This window comes from Mobula birostris, chromosome 31, assembly GCF_030028105.1.
Source record: "Mobula birostris isolate sMobBir1 chromosome 31, sMobBir1.hap1, whole genome shotgun sequence".
Classification (NCBI taxonomy): domain Eukaryota; kingdom Metazoa; phylum Chordata; class Chondrichthyes; order Myliobatiformes; family Myliobatidae; genus Mobula; species Mobula birostris.
In genome coordinates, this window is record NC_092400.1 from 6,667,072 (window position 1) to 6,683,649 (window position 16,578).

A 16,578-nucleotide genomic window follows, 5' to 3' on the forward strand; every position below is an offset into this window, starting at 1 on the left:
AGAGAAATTCCTTTAGGTGGTGAATCTGTGGAATTCCTTGCCGCAGATGGTTGTGGAAGTCAAGTCATCAGGCATATTTCAAGCAGAGGTTGATCAGCTCCTGATTAGCAAGAATGTCAAAAGTTTCTGGGAGAAGGCAGGAGGACTAGGTTGAGAGAGATAATAAGTCAGCCATGGTGGAATGGCAGGGCAGACTTGATGGGCTGAATGGCCTAATTCTGCTTCTATGTCTTCTGATTTTATGGTCAGTCCCACACATACAAATGTATTTCTGATAAAGTCACAATGAAGTAACAAAAGCAGAGTGACAAGCTTCTTGGCCAGTGGTGGAATCGGGTGTAGAGTGGGTTCCTGAGTATTTCTACATTTCTGGGGATTCGGGAGATTACAAAATGTCTTCAGTCTGACTGGGCACTTGGAGTGAAGAGACAGGGCCGTGTCATAAAGGAAAGGAGCCTGCCAAATCCTCTCCATCACTCACTTGGATTATGCCCAGAAGCAAAAAAGTCAGGATCAAGGAATTTCTCAAACTTTCAGTTCTACTCAGTCCAACTGTGCACAGTCAGACTGAAAACTATAAGAGGAGAAGCGCTGCATGAGGTTTACAACTTTCTTTCCTTCTCTCCGCCAACAAACAAAAAAAATTCTGGTCTGCAAGAGACAGTCTTTCCCCTGTTACTGGAGATGTCCTACCAGAAACACCATTCACTTCGAAAGGAAGCTCCTGGCCCTCTTAACTCTTTGCAGCGAAGAGTTCTTCAGCAAAGGGATGGGTTGCATTTTGCTCGCCGAAACAGAAATCTTAACTCAGCTGAAAGCTTCTCAGCAAAAAGAAATAACCTGCTAGAGAGAGTCCACCTTCACTTCACTTTCCAAAGTGATCACCTTACAGAGGCACCAGCTTCGTCTGGTGCAGAACACGTAGTCACTGCACACTTAAGACTTTGCACCAAGGTAAAGCTGGTATCATTTACTCTCCAGGTACGGCCAAGATAAGGATCAAAGCCATTCCATTTACACTACAAACACAGTCCAACAGCAGGAGATAACGCTAACTGCTGAACAGGCTGCATGCAAGCATGGCCAACTGGAGCAACAGGCAGACAACAAAAGCTGCCCTAATGTAATAAAATAGCCCCAGGCCCCCCTTTGCAGGAGCAGCCACCAAACAAACACTGACAATAGACAGCAGGACAGGTGATCAGAAACTTCCTCTAAGGAGGAAGATTTCAGAATAGTCTTAAAATGGTTGAGAAGGAAATCCTAGAACCTACTGCTGGGGGGGCGGGGGGGGGGGGTCTCCAGAAAGAGCACTCGATTTCAGTAAAAACAGGGGAGTACTTTTGCAGAAGGAACAGAGATTTTGCTTCCTTTGCACCCCTTCCCTCTCCTTGAAGACGAAGTAGGTCAGGGGATTGTTGCAGAGAGGGATGTGGTGGGTAAAAGATCTACATGCAACATACATCAAAGTTTCTGGTGAACGCAGCAGGCCAGGCAGCATCTCTAGGAAGAGGTATAGTCGACGTTTCAGGCCGAGGCCTTGCGTCAGGACTAAAAAGATCTACATCCCTATTCTCCTGAAATATGCACCGGGAGCAGTCTGAGGTTGGAGAGGCAACACCTAATATTCCATCATGACCTGAGCATCGGAATTCCTTTAACTTCCATTAATTTCTCCCCGCTCCGCCCTTTTCCCTCCCCCATTCTAGCTCCCTCTGGTGCCCCTCCTCCTTCCCTTTCTCCCATAGTCCACTCTCCTCTCCTATCAGATTCCTCCTTCGTCAGCCCTTTTCCACCGATCACCTACCTCCCAGCTTCTCACTTCGTCCCCTCCCCCACCCACCCACCTTCCTCCTCCCATGGCTTACCACCCGCCAGCTGGTACCCCTTCCCTTCCCATCAACCTTCTTATCCTAGCTTCTTCACCCTTCCTTTCCAGCCCCGATCAAGGGTCTCGACCCAGACCACTGCACACATGCTGCCTAACCTGCTGAGTTCCTCCAGTACCTTCTGTGTGTTACTAGGGCTATTCTACTGACAGATTGCTAACATTTCCACAGTAATGCTGGTGGCGGGTGGAAGTCAGTACCCTGCCAGCACTGAACAGCCGAGCATACTCTGGCAGCGTTCCTATGGGAACTGTGGTTTCCTACATCAGTTACCCTGGAGAGCACGATGACAGTGAACACACCTGAAGCAGAATATCAATACCAGATAATGTACCTCTGGAAGTCCATAAGTAAGTTGGGCATTTAATAAACACACAGGTGCAAAATACATAGTAGGTGGCAGGGAAATGAATCATTTGGTGTGTGGCATTACTTTTTCTTCGAAAAGAAAGTTCTATTGAACAAACTGTGGTCAGTGAGATCAATTACTGGACAAGTTACAGCAAACATGTAGTTTCTGTACACAAGTTTAATTGGGACCTGTGCCCACTTTCCGTAAGTGCTTCCCTTGACAGACACTTAAAAATGCATGACCATGCCTCCAGCTGTAACCTGCTACCTCGAACCATAAACTTCAGCAATATTTTGTTGCCTCAGGTTAAAAAGTATTCAACTCATGCACCTAAAACTGAGCTGCTAACCTTAGCTTCAAGTAGAGTGTTCTAGTGAGAAAACGGGGTGAAGGATAGGTAACAGGGATGCAGAGAGAGAAAGGGACTGGGTATAGATGACTTACTCTTGGGTTGGGTGGCTGGGACTACTGTCTTGCTTTAGCAATCCTTTGTGCCTTGGGATTGAGGATAACTCACTTCCATTTGGTTCCTAGGTAGATGATGAGGCCAACATGGAAATCACAGTTGTAGAGCTCCCCAGAACAGGAACAGGCTCTTCGGCCCATCTAGTCCATGCCAAACTATTAGCCTGCCTTAACTATAATCGCAGACACTTCTCTCGGTAGTCCAGGACACTATGGGTGGTGGAAAATCTGTGAAGTGCTCTACCTCTTCCACCGCTTTTGCAAGGGCCTGGGTGCTTCCGAAGAAGGAACTGGACGTTCTCAACACCATCCTACATCTGCCATCTCCACCTTGAGCAGGAACTCCCTTCCTCACACATTAACACCCACCCCAATTCTCCGATCACGAACTAACATGATGGCTAATTAACCTATTAACCTGAACGTCTTTGGGGTGTGGGAGGAAACCGGCGGTCCCAGGGAAAACTATACAGAGAACTTGCCAACTCCACACAGACAGTGCAGCCCCTCCACCATGCCACCCTCCTCAGCAGCTTCATAGTTTTTAAGGAATTTTTTAACTGGATAGTTTATTTGACGTAGGTGCTGTGAGACATTGGCCAGAAACAGGTTCCCACCAGTGGAGCTGTTGAATCTGACAGACCGGATCTATGAGGAGGTCAGAGAAAAATGGGATTCTGTGGCATAGCATGAATTAGCTCAGAGAGCAAACCCATGATCTGAGCTTTAAAACTCAAAACAACATCAGTTTTAAAAAGCATTTTGCATTAAGTCAGAACTGCAAAGATATAAACTTACTAACTTTTGCTTAGTGAAATATTTTAATTACAAGCAGCTGAACATAAATTCCCCTCCACTGGCAAATGTATAAACCAACTTCACTGTAGATAAATTAGATTAACACTTGTAATTACTGTAAAGCTTCTCTGATGTGCTTTTAAGAAGTCTCTCCAGTGACTATAAGCTACCAAAGCTATGAGGATCCCCTGAGATTCACTGCCTAGACCTTAATTTCTGCTCTTACTCACCAGGTCCTGCAGCTACTTGATGAGACAGTGGGCGTGGGCGTCACAGTAGCGTAGAGGTTAGCGTGTTGCTATAGCAGCCCAGGGCGTTTCGGACATTGCAGTTCAATTTTGGCACCGTCGGTAAGGAGCCTGTGTCTTCCACCCCCCCCCCCAGGGAATGTGTGGGTTTTCTTTGGGTGCTCCAGTTTCCTCCCACAGTCCAAAGATGTATCAGGTAGGCTATGTGGTCATTGTAAATCATCCCGTGACTAGGTTGGGGTTAATTGGGTGCTGCTGGGGTGGTATGGCTCGAAGGGCCTACTCTGTGCTAGCTCTCTAAATAAATAAAGAAATTAAATAAACGATTCTCTCCCTGACCTCAGACCACTCACATCACATCACAAACCCTGCCACAAGGGTGTGTATATGGACTTCATCTGCAGTTGATATGAAACCCAGTAATGAAGGCTTTCACAGTGAAATGAGCTCAGTATATTGGCCAATACTTTACCCCAGTGGTTTATCAGGACCAGAGGTGACGGTGGAAAAACAATTACAGCAGAGCAGACATCTCCACACCGTCTACCTCATTGCCTGAACTATCCCTGTAAGTTGTGAATTTATATCAAGCACTTTATCCCTCCTGTGAGAGGCAAGAGATTTCTCACAGGCACTTCCCAACCTCTTGACAGTTCAGCCATTCAAGCAGCTGGATCTCCTACCTTCCTTACTCCGGAAGTCATTGCCGGCATTGTTTATGGTATTGTTCGGGCTGAAGTCATTGCCAAGGAAGTGCAGGTTCAAGGCCTTTATTGAATGAGGCTCTGCAGAATTGCATTGACTGAAGACTCATTATGTGAGAATACAGGCAATATTATTTGGTAGTATCTAATGTCAGAAGGAGCATGAGGGATGGCCATCACTACGAAAATAAGGTAAGAAGATATGAAACTGTTTTACTTAGGGTACAATTCCAAAGTGCACACTTTAAACACCCAAAGATGTATATGAGATGGCTCCTTTTTTCCATCTGACATTGTCAGAGACAGCAGCTTTGCCAGAAATTCTTAAGTCCCAAGGGCCTGAAAGATGAGGAAGACCTTCAAAGCTCTGGTGAGGTCCCTTTCAGGACCTCCAGTGAAGCACAACCCAGATCGAAGTCCTGCAAGTGAACTGAGCAATGCCAGCAATTAGTGGTCCATTCACTACCATGGACACAAATCCAACAGCACTGTGGTTGTGGTCACAACAAATGGTCATCTCCAGAGGACTGATTTGCAATCTATGGTCTGTGAGGAGAACGTTTCCTCCAGTACTCCATAAAAAGAATCCGTTACACTCCCCTGCTCAATACGTCATGCATCACTTGATGTCCCACACTGTCCGGTACTTAATGTTGTTGGATTTGAATCTAAATTGTCATTCCTGCAGTTTAACTTTTTCAATGCTTGTTTACATGTTTTATCATCTGCTTGTCTGTAAATGTTCGGTGGATTTTCAGTAATTTGTGGTATAGCAGGTTCTGTATTTTTGTGGCTTGTCTTTCTCCAGCCTGTCTCACACCACAAATTGAACTGCTTTATAAGCTGTTCTCAACAAAAGAACTTTGATTCAATAAGTTCTTGATTAGTAAGGGTGTCAAAAATTATGGGGAGAAAGCATGAGAATGTGGTTGAAAGGGATAATAAATCATCCACGATCAAATGGCAGAGCAAACTCAGTGGGCTAAATGGCCTAATTCTGCTCCTATGTCATAAAGTCTTACCAAATTTTCTTATATGTTTAATTTGGGGTGGTTTTCAACAGAGGCTGTGCATCCCGTATCCAAAATGCTTGGGGCCAGAAGTGTTTTGGATTACGATTTTTTTCGGATTTTGGAATATTTGCCGCCTATATAGTGAGATAGCTTGGGGATGGGACTCAAGTCTAAACACAAAATCTATACAGCTTATACATATACCCTGATGGTAGTTTTATATAATATTTTAATGATTTTCAGCATGAAACAATAATGTGTACTTAAACTATCAGAAGGGTAAGCTATCACTACCTCAGCCACAGCTGTCATCCTGTCCAGCTTCTCCGCAGTGAGCACAATCCGCTGGTACAAAATGTTTGTGAAACCTATCAGAAAAGATATCCCCGGTAATCTATGCCCTTTTTTTAACATAATACTGGACTGGTAAGGTATTCACTCCTTTAAAACAGTGAGGATGCAGATTTATTCTGTCCTTGGCATCCTTAATTCCTGTAAAAGCTTTCTCATCAGCTGTAGTCAATGTCTTCCTGGGGCAATAACAGCAAAACATTGATGTCTCGTCAGCATTGTAGACATGTTCTGGTATTAGTTTTTCATCAGCAATGATCTTGTCAACCCATCAATGAATTTCTCTGCTGTTTCGTAACCAGCAGGTGCTTTAACACCACAAATTTAATGCTGTGCCTTTGCTTAAACTTCTGCAACCAGCCTGCTGAATATTCACAATTACCTTCAATTTTCAGTTCATCGTGATAGCTCTTTGCTTATTTCATGATCAGCAGACCATTTAGTAGCATATTTTCAATCCGACACTGGCGAATCCACTCTTTCAATACACAATCCAGATCTTCATTTTTTGCTCGATGCAATGTTTTCCAATTTTTTTTTATTTAGTTCTGTTCATTACATTCAGCATAGAACTTTTAACAGTTTCCCCTCTGTTTCTTCAGGTCATAAATGATGGTCACTCCATCGTCATACTCCTGTGTCAGATGCTTCACAGTTACACAGCTGTCAAGTTTTTCCAATAACTTAACTTTCTGTGTTATAGATAAACATAAGTGCCTCCTTTTTTTCTTTTCACTATTACCCACAGGGGTAACTGCAGCCCTTTTTGACATTTACACTGAACAGAGCAAAACAGAGTAATCACTGTGAATGATGCACGAAGGTCTGGCTATGATAACTGGGCGAAACAAACTGGAGCCAACAGGGCCCCATTCACGGTATGTGAGGTCACCTCTCAGAACTGTCTGTGATGCGCAGAAACCTGCGCATCGCCTGAGAACGATCCCAGCATCTTGTGGAACTTTCCATTTGTGACGTCATTTCAGCACTCAAAAAAAATTTCAGATTTCGGAGGTTTTCAGATTTTGGATGGGGGGGCTCAACCTGTAAAAGCACGACCACGAGTTTTGTCATTCATTGTCTTCTCTCTTCGTTTCTTTCTTTATTCTTACGGTAGAGTGAGATAATTACTGATAAAACTTTAAGAATATCCAATAAAATTGCTATGACCACTAGATTTAAACCTCATTCTTGACTTCCAAAGAATCCTCTGGACAGTATCATCTTCAGATCCAATAATGAGGAAGATGAGTGATCCATCCGCATGGTGAAGGGAACAATGAAGCAACACTCGCCAGTCCAGGATGGTTGTCCATGACTCACCATCTTGCATTGGTTCCTGGGAAGTACGAGGGTACGTCCTCACTCCACCTCTGGGCATTACCTACCCTTGGAACATTGCAGGCACGCGAGTTTGGAAGAACAGTGGAAGAAGCAGTCTCTTAAGGAATGGTGTGAATCATGCGTTCAGCAGAAATGTTTACAAGTGGGTAACAGAGTGGAAATGCTTCCACTGCCCAGTCATGGCAGATTGTGAAAGTTCAGCCGAGGGAGATGTTGGAAAAACTGGGAGTCAGAAATGAAGCTGTGAAGAGAGGAGTTGGAAGTCAAAAGGTTCACGTGGATCAATCAGTATCACCCAAGATCAGTGAAAGGATTGAAATAGTTTAGTTGAATTTATAATTGCATATGTAAATACTTGGGCAAATGCATTAACTTTATATATGTACACTGCAAATGGTTTGCATGGGGTTACTGTCTTTCTAAAAGGGAAGTAGAATTGGTAAGTGTAAAGGTATTTCTCGGACAGATTGCACAATACAGTATATGATCTGACACGTAGGTAGCTGTGCCAGACAGACTCTGCCATTAAGGCAAGTTACTGGCTTCAAGTATCTTCTCTTTGTACTTTCTGCATCATCACCAGTACTTAGAACAATAGAAAGAAACACATAGCCAATACATTTACCATCCATACCCCAATGGGACAGCACATTAACAGCTGTGCTATCAAGAAAGGGAGTAATTTAAAAGAAAACCTTATCACACTGGAGACTCCTAGTATGGTGAAATGAAAGGGGCGCCTCCACAGAGGCAATATAAATAGTCTTTCTTTAAAGTGACAAAATGCTTAACCAATAGGTGCAGAGAGCAGCGCGCGGAGTCGATCGCGCTGTAGCCAGAGATCTGGAGAAGGACCTTATCTCAATCAGAAGCAACCTTCTGCTTTTGCCTCTCCTCCTTCTGAAATTAAAAGTCCCCTTGTTAGTGCAATGGTGCCAACCAACAGAAATTATACTAGGGTGCATTTGCTGAATGCTCAAATGTGCATGACTGCGCACTTCTCTCTCTCTCTTTCACACACACACTCTACAGAAATTCACTATTCACTCCTCATCATTACACACGACCAATCGTCCGGCTACAACCCCCTTCTTACAATTTTTTTCCAATCTCCAAAAAATATCATACATTTAAACTTCAGTGATACATAAAAAAGCTTTTAATTATCATTGAAAACTTTTATTAGTAATGGAAAAGTTAGGAACGACTGAGCAGTTGGCAAAAATGACATGGCATATTCCTCAAAACCTTCTGGAATACATCCCTCCTTAATGGACAGCACTGTAATCTCCAGATCCTGGCCAACTAGCTCAAATGCAAATCTCTCTTGGGGCTTCCAGGATATTCCCTCACTGTTTTTTCTACATGCTCCAGCCACTGAAATGTGAGAAAGATCATACAAACTGACTTCTTTTGTCGGGATGAGAAGCCACCAGGATGTTAACAGAATAAGTTCATAAGAATTAGAGACATACAACCATAGTTCTTTTCACTTCAGCACTTCTGGTAAAGAAACACAGACAAAAAAGAATGATTTGGAGCTGTCTATAAATATTTAGAAGTGCATCAAAGCGGCCCCGGTTAAGTTAAAATGTTGTCACACTGGCACAGCTCGCCTCCAGCAGTACGAGTTCCCACACGCAAACCTTAGCAGCATGAATTACAATCAAAACAGTAAAACGTCAAACTGCACCCTATTTATTGGAAGTGTCACTTAAAAAAAGCAGCAGACTTTTCTCCAGCAAAGGTAAGTGTTGAAGATTGTGTGGTTCAATGCCCAGTATGCGCTGGTAGTGATCGTGTAAGCACATAACAAGGGAACAAACTTATCTGTGCAGACAGTGTCACACCATGGCAAAGTCAACAGTGGTAATATGGACTACTGATTAAAACCGCTACTTGAAGCAGACCGCATGTGAAGGTAAGGCAGTATACAGTATTAACAAACAAAGGAGCTGCAATTCCCAACATATGAACAGCTACCCTGTACGGTCCCATCCCTCATGCCCAAGTAATTACCTTAGCATACGCATGGAAACTGGACAGCACATTTCCTTTCCTACTTGCATTTATGTAGAGTCTTTATTGATTTTGCACTGTCAGCAGGACGGTATAATGATATAACATGCAGTTAAGGCAAGATTTGGGGATACAGATGTGTTGCCCAACAATATCCACATACAAAGAGTATCACGTCCAACCTGAAGACCCTTTCTTGTCAAAAGTCCAGAAATACATATGTTGCAGTAGTCATTGAATAGTTCCTTTAGTTAATAGGTTTTCACTGCATGGCTCACACTTCGATGAACTTGTTCTGAACCGTGTGCAATTCTTATTGCAAAGATGCAGCAATAAAGTAATGCAGATAATCCAAATAAGCACAGGTCCTTATCATACAAGGACGGTTTCTTATTTTGTTTAGAGATACAGCACAGAACAGGCCCTTCTGGCCTGTACTGCCCAGCAACCCAACTATTAAAGCCTAGCCTAATCACAGGACAATTTACATGACCAATTAACCTGCCAACTGGAATGTCTGTGGATCATAGCAAGACTGTATTTCCCTACTGATTGCATTGTGGTGAAGAGCTCGTAGACTCAACCAACTGCTTAAACAAAGAGGAGGTTAATTCATTGAAAACAATGACAGAGAAGTTTCACAGGGGAAATTGGAGTCATAGAAATGTACAGCACTGAAACAGGCAGATGTGGAGAATATTCTCCTCGCCTTTAGCAAAAGAACCAAAGAAAATGTGCTTCATGCAAAAAGACAGGGTTGAGGTAGAATATCATCCATCTCCTCATTTAATGACCATTACTCACTAAGTGGTACCACTACTCTTTATGTTCAGTTCAAACTCCTAAAGTGACCATAAGCTTTTTAATTCATCATTTTCACTACCCCATTTTGCTGGAACGGAGTTGAAAGGTATCTTAGGAACTTCAAATTCTTACCCAAGCACATATACAAAGGCTATACAACTAACACCAAATGGGAATTTATAGGGGTAAGTTTGACCATTTACTTATTGTTCCTGAGACCAGTCTCTCTGCTAGCTCAGGTGATCAACTCACCATAAGTGAAACATTGAACTATACACTTCACTATATCATCTGAATGGGAATGGGAGGGGTGAAACAGTTTGCTAGGTTGTTGCTCATGACTGGGGCATTTGAAAGGACCACCTGGTTGAGGAACCAAGAGCTTCAGGGGATCTGCATTATATCACAAGGTAGTGTCTTCAGAAGGGGGATGATATTGAATGCAAAGAGTCCCAATGGACTTGTAACATATAACTCCCCTTATGTAAACATATGTTACACTGAAATAACCAAAGCTATTGAATTTCAAAATACAACTTGTTTTATTACAATGTTATCATAGTTAAAAAGCCCCAAAGCTCTTGGCATAAAACAAAAAGATGTAGTACTACAAATTTAGTTAGTATATTTTGAGACTTGCCTTAAAGGAGAATGATAGGTTTATACGGATGTAGACACTGTCCCAATGGTGGGGTGAAGAAGAGGTTACAAGACTGTTGGCAAGAATGAAAGGAACTCAATGAGGTTTGGGTTGGAGAAGTGTACAGAGGTAAGGAATGACAAATCATGGGGGAGATTGAGCTGAAATTTGAAGAGACAGAGACAGCCAGTTATAATGACAGACTTTTTTTTACACTTCTTGTCAATTGAAACTAAAGAATACCTCCTTCAGAGGCAAAAATAAAACAACCAGAGCATAGCAATAATATCAAAAAAAAAGTTGACTGCAATTAATATAAGGGGAATTATCTGCAGCTTTAATCCACTTGGAGTTCAATGGGATTTCTACCGGATGGCACCTTTAATTCTGCAACAATTTCCAACATAATATTAACAAAACCCTCCTGAAATTCATGAGCTCGTTGTAACCTGACACTTCTCTCTGGGCAACCATGAATGCAATATCTTTGGCTGCGGGGAGGCTTCTACTGAAAGCATAACAGTAGATTGAGAGAGAAAAAAAAACTTTGAAAGGTGCGCAATGAAAAGTAGGAGATTGCGCGCCACAACAGCAGCCCTGTCCCAACTCCCGCTGCCCCTCCACCATCCCAACCCACCTTCCCAATACCACCTTATCGCAATTTCCCGATTACTAGTAATAAAACCACACGCGCTTTCACCCCCCTCCCACACACACACAAATTACTGCGTCTTTTGTTGTCTAAAGGAAGCAAATGTTTTGGACAGAGATGCAATTCACTAACCAATAAAGGCAGCTGAAGGTTGAGATAACCAAAAGAGTTTTTTTCGGAGTTTCAAAGAAAAATAACGAGCAAGTCGAAAGAGTTTGGTCTGCGCATAAACGTAGCCATTGTAAGAGTATAATCGGTGAGCACCCAGCTTCATCAGCACTGCGCCGCCGTTTACAAGATCACATTTCCCGCATGTCTCCGCACAACAGGTTGCGTCGATCCCATTGAATTCCCTCACAGGGGGAAGCCCGCGGCACAGTGTTGCAGAGTCACCCCATCTTTCCCCATCAGAAGTTATTCTGAAGGATCAGCTTTCACAAGTTAGACCCTAAACCCCCTGCGTGATTGAATAAATTAGGACGGTACATATTATGCTGAGACACCACCATATTGGATGGTTCTTGACATTGAAAAATGTCCCTTTACTTAAATACACAGATCTATCGATTCAAAACTGAAGTCTGAAACCCTCTTAAGGTCAAGCTGTGTTTAAATTAGAGTCTCCAACCTGAAACCTGTCTCCGTTCCTCTCTCCACAGATGCTGCCCGGCCTGCTGGGTATTTCAACAGTCTGATTTATTCTACTTGAGCTCTCCAGTGTTGCTAGTTCTATTTTAACTTTCAAACAAATTGAACGTGCCACTGTAGGACTTGGAGACTTGAGGATTTTATGGGTGAGGGCCGGCTTTGGAGGCAGAACAGACGCTCAAAGACCCGCAGGAACTCAACGGGTCCGGCGGCATTTAGGAATGTGAAAGAATAGTCGACTTTTCCAGCTGAGACCTTGAACCGAAACAACTGCGTGCCTGGCGCGTTTTGATTTAGGAGGCAGGTTGGTTTGGCAGAAAGATACCGGTTTTCGAAAGTAAGCGGGATTTATTCTTCACCTGTGATGCAATCCTATTTGATGCACTTTGGGTCAGCTATGAATCTAAAGTCATAGATAGAGGCAAGAGTAACTGCAGAACGTGGACTCCGAAGCAACAGTGTGCCTGATGTTCTCAGCTGATGGATCAGCATCCGTAGGAACAAATGAATTAATTCTCCACTTCTCAATTCCGCTCTCCCCATACATACCAACTCTCTGTGCCTCATCGGGCTGAGTGTTTGTTCCCTCTCTCTATGAAAGCAATTGATGCGGTTCTCGTTAAAATATTTCATTGGACTGCGCATTGATGACAATAACATTCTTTAAGTAATCAAAAATATAGACAAGAGGGTCCACATGGAACAACGAATAAGCAACTTAGGCTGACAGAACTCCCTGTGCTCAGTTTTGGGAGGAAGAGAGAAATCACAGTGAATTCGACCATCGGGAACCTAGATGGAAATCACAACAGGTCAACCCAAGGAAATTCAGGGTCGCCAAATTCAGATATAAACGACAAATTCACCTTATGAGCAGAACAAGCTTGGCAGGAGTATTATTCGCCTAGATGAAATCCATAATGTTTAGGACACAGACAGCACACTGATCTTGAAAATACCTTAGCCTCTTAGTCCCTGTACTTCACGTAGCGCACGATTTGCAGTTAACAATTCAAGTTTTATCTAACAGGCTTTTGAAATAGACGCCCACTCTCTCCCGACACTGCCATTTCACCCAGCCGAACTTCCGGGAAGCTACATTTCTTTACAATTTTCTATTACAACCCTTCGTCGATTGCTAAGAATCAAAGATTGTTGTTTATTAATCCTCCTGTACAATCACCAGCTACCGAAGCGGAGAGCGACTCAGCGCAGGCTTTGTGTGTGTGTGTGTGTGTGTGTGTGTGTGTGTGTGTGTAAATCTTCCTTTGATGTTTGAATTAGGATTGCTTTGATGTTCGTCTAGACTAGACAAACCGGATTTAACTGCTGGCTTTGAAGGGAAAGGCAGTTTGAACGTCGCTAAGACAGTTATTAAATCGTAGCCAGAAGGGGGGAAACGTCCCAACTCGTGTCACACGTTCTAAACAAAATCGAACCCTGGTCTTCAGCTGCGGAGTACTTCTGGATTTCAGGCCAATTTCCCTGATTTGGTGGGATCAGTCTCCCCCAAATCTGTCATCTCGCCCTCTGAACTCACCAACCTTCAGCGCCCCTCTCCTCCACTTTATATATTGTCCGGAAATAAACAGATCGCTTGCTGCACGGAGATTTGACTAACTTTTAAAAGACGAGGTAATGGGAAGCGACATTAATATAACTATGATACATTAGAGACTGCTTGAAAATATTCTAACCTCCACAACATTGGAATGGTTTGAGGGTAACTTCAGTCCCAAACTCTTCAGTTCCCCAGTATTTCTCGCCATTTAATGAAAAGCGATATTGACGGAATTTGATGCAATTTGAAGTAACACTAAATCGGGGCAAGTTTCTGTCTGATCAGTTGGAGGGTCTCTCTCTCTCTCTCTCTCTCACTCTTTCTCTCCCACTCTCTGCAGCTGTAACAATACATAAACAATAGTTGTCTTTCCCCCCAATCTCAGAGAGGATTGAGTTACAAAGAAACTAACAGGAGGCACCTCCACTAGGGGAGTGCATTGTCACACACACACACACAGGTTGCTTTGATCAAGCGAGGAACCTCGAAGCACAACACCTAGCTGTTCTGGAGACATCGGGCTATCAAAACATTTCCTAGACCGCTGCGTGAGAGGCAACTTATAACAACCCCTCGGACCGCTCTCATACCCTGGATTGCACAGGGAGTTATTATCCATCGCTGAATTAAAACTAAACCCCGGCTCAGAAAGAGGCACGGAGCGAAACAGAATACTATTAAAGACCGAACTAATGCTTTTTTTTTCTATAACAAATAAACCCAGTATAATGGTTAAGTGGCTCTGTTAGTAGTTGCCATGGTAATCTGGTGCGGTGAATTAATAAAAACAAGGTCACGTTCCCAATCAGTGCAACTCTTTTAAGAGGATTTTTTTTTCACAAGACCCAGATGCACTGACACCCTACAGGGTGGCGAATGCTGGTGTGTGACTGGGCGTTTATTTCCGTCGAACGATCAGCTTTTAAAAAAAAATTAAAATCTAAACACCGGAAAACAGAAAATGGGAATAGATTACTCACAGGGGTCTCGGGAGCATATATTGGTATCACTCAACGCGCGCTCTCTCCCCACGTGTATTTGAAGCCACGGACCCGTTCAGTAAAGGGCCTCCGCACACGGCATTGCATATAACGACACGCACGCACACAGTTGCAAATGTAATCGGCAGCAATTAAATATCAGTAAATCACAAGGCATTTCATCTGCACTCACAACACAGTCCGGGACGAAACAACTCCAAAGCATTTTTTTTTGCCCAGATGCTTAAAGAAAATTTCCGAACAAACTTTGCAGCTCGAACCCACAGAAGTTTAAACATCAAGTCAGTTTAGACAAGACATGGACAAGGACTATTGACAGCGGGATCAATAGCTGGCCGTACACCACCAGCGATAAGCGATGTGGTTATGCATTTGAACCCACGTTCACGCTGCTCCACCAGAGGCCAAAACCGGAGCCATCTTGTTGAGTGAATAACCACTCTGCAAAACTTCTAAAACATTTTTATAGTGTGCCCGCAGCGCTACCGAGCCAGGATGTCGATGCTTTATATTTTACCTGCACAATCTCTCCCTCCGCGCTGATCGTGGCTCCTGCCCGAGAGAATCGGCCTTGCAAGTCCGTTGTAAAAGTTGTATATTCACCATTGGGACTGGACTCGAAAAGCACTACTTCCACAAAGGCAGTCTCCTTGGCACAAACGGACACCAAACTTGCTACCGCCACTACCAAGAGCACAAACACCAATTTAGCTTCCCTTAACATCATCTTGCCGGTTGTACTGGCGCTGATCGGGACATAATTTCTGATTAATCCTGGCTTGCGCGAGGCTTGATGTTTCTCTCTTTCGTTGACAAATGTCTAGAAGAAGCAAACTTTGATCTGTTTCTTCTGAAGTGGAAGTAAACCCCCCAAAAATAAAGCAAAGACCACTTGGTGACTGGCGCGATCCTTGTCTGGACACTGTGTCGATTTCACTGGCGCAGCCTTGTCAATTACATGATTCTGCTCGCCTCTGCTCCGCTCGCTCGCTCGCTCGCTTCTCTCCTTCCAGGGCTCCACAAGGCGGCACCCGGCTTTGATCCAGCACGTGATCCATGTAGGGTTATCCCCACCCACCAATCTCTCTGACCTCTTTACTTTTCTACACGGCGAAAAAAAAACAACGACCTGGGCGTTTTTTTTTGTTTAAAATTATAAAAAGCGGAGTTTCGTTTTTCCCGAATCCAGGCGCTCTTCACATCCACTCCACCAGGATGGCCGACCCCTATTTGCAACCCTCCATCCGGCTTTCCAAGAACCGCCGCTGCTGAAATGCGAGGGTAGATTTTTACATACAAGGATAGAAATTCCGCTGCACGCTCTCCTGAGCTTTGCGAATGTGTTGAAAGTTAGCACACCTGTAAAACAGACCTCCCGATCGCAGGTTTTTACGATTTCTTAATAAAAATCAGTTTTGAAAAGCGGTAAATCAAATTCGGCAGTAACTCTCAAAGGGTCTGCCACCGGTGAAAGGGAACACTCCTCCCCATCCCGCCGCACAACCGTGAGTAAAGAGTAGCGTGAAGGGCAATCTCTCACTGAGTTGGCATTGATACAGGGGACTGAAGACATCCTCTGATTTAATTCCAAAGTGGTAAACGTGTGGCAGTCTTAGCATCAATTGGCGTATAATGGAAGTGTAATGAAACCTTTTTTTCTCTCTCATATTCTAACTACTTGTACCTAATCATATCATCACAGAAACAAGCCCTTCGGGCCATCGTGTCCATGCTGACCATCAAGTACGCATTTGCCAGCAATTTGGTCCGTAGATCTGTATGCCCTGGCGACTCCAGCGTTAGCCGAGATAACTTAAACGTACCTGTCTCCACCACTTTCTCAGGTAGCATGTTCAAGTCAAATCGAGTTTATTGTCATGTGCCCAAGTGCAGTGAGACATTGGCTACAACGAAGATCTCGTTGCAGCAGCATGAAAAAGGTTCGGCCAACACAATGTATGCAAGTCTTAGTCTCCTGCCGAAGGGTCTCGGCCCGAAATGTCGACTGCACTTTTTTTTCCACAGATGCTGCCTGGCCTGCTGAGCCCCTGCAGCATTTTGTGTGTGTTGGCCTGGATTTCAGCATCTG

At 43.7% G+C, this 16,578-nt stretch overlaps 1 protein-coding gene across 2 annotated transcripts in view; it reads right to left on the reverse strand.

Annotated features, from left to right (window-relative positions):
* Positions 1–15,581, reverse strand: part of znrf3 (zinc and ring finger 3) — a 242,337-nt gene extending 226,756 nt beyond the window's left edge. For both annotated transcript variants that reach the window (XM_072247501.1, XM_072247500.1), the window contains exon 1: positions 15,007–15,581. In XM_072247501.1, the coding sequence (XP_072103602.1) occupies positions 15,007–15,216 (210 nt within the window). In that variant the 5' untranslated portion in view covers positions 15,217–15,581. The remainder of the gene's footprint in view (positions 1–15,006) is intronic.
* Between the last annotated feature and the right edge of the window lie 997 nt (positions 15,582–16,578).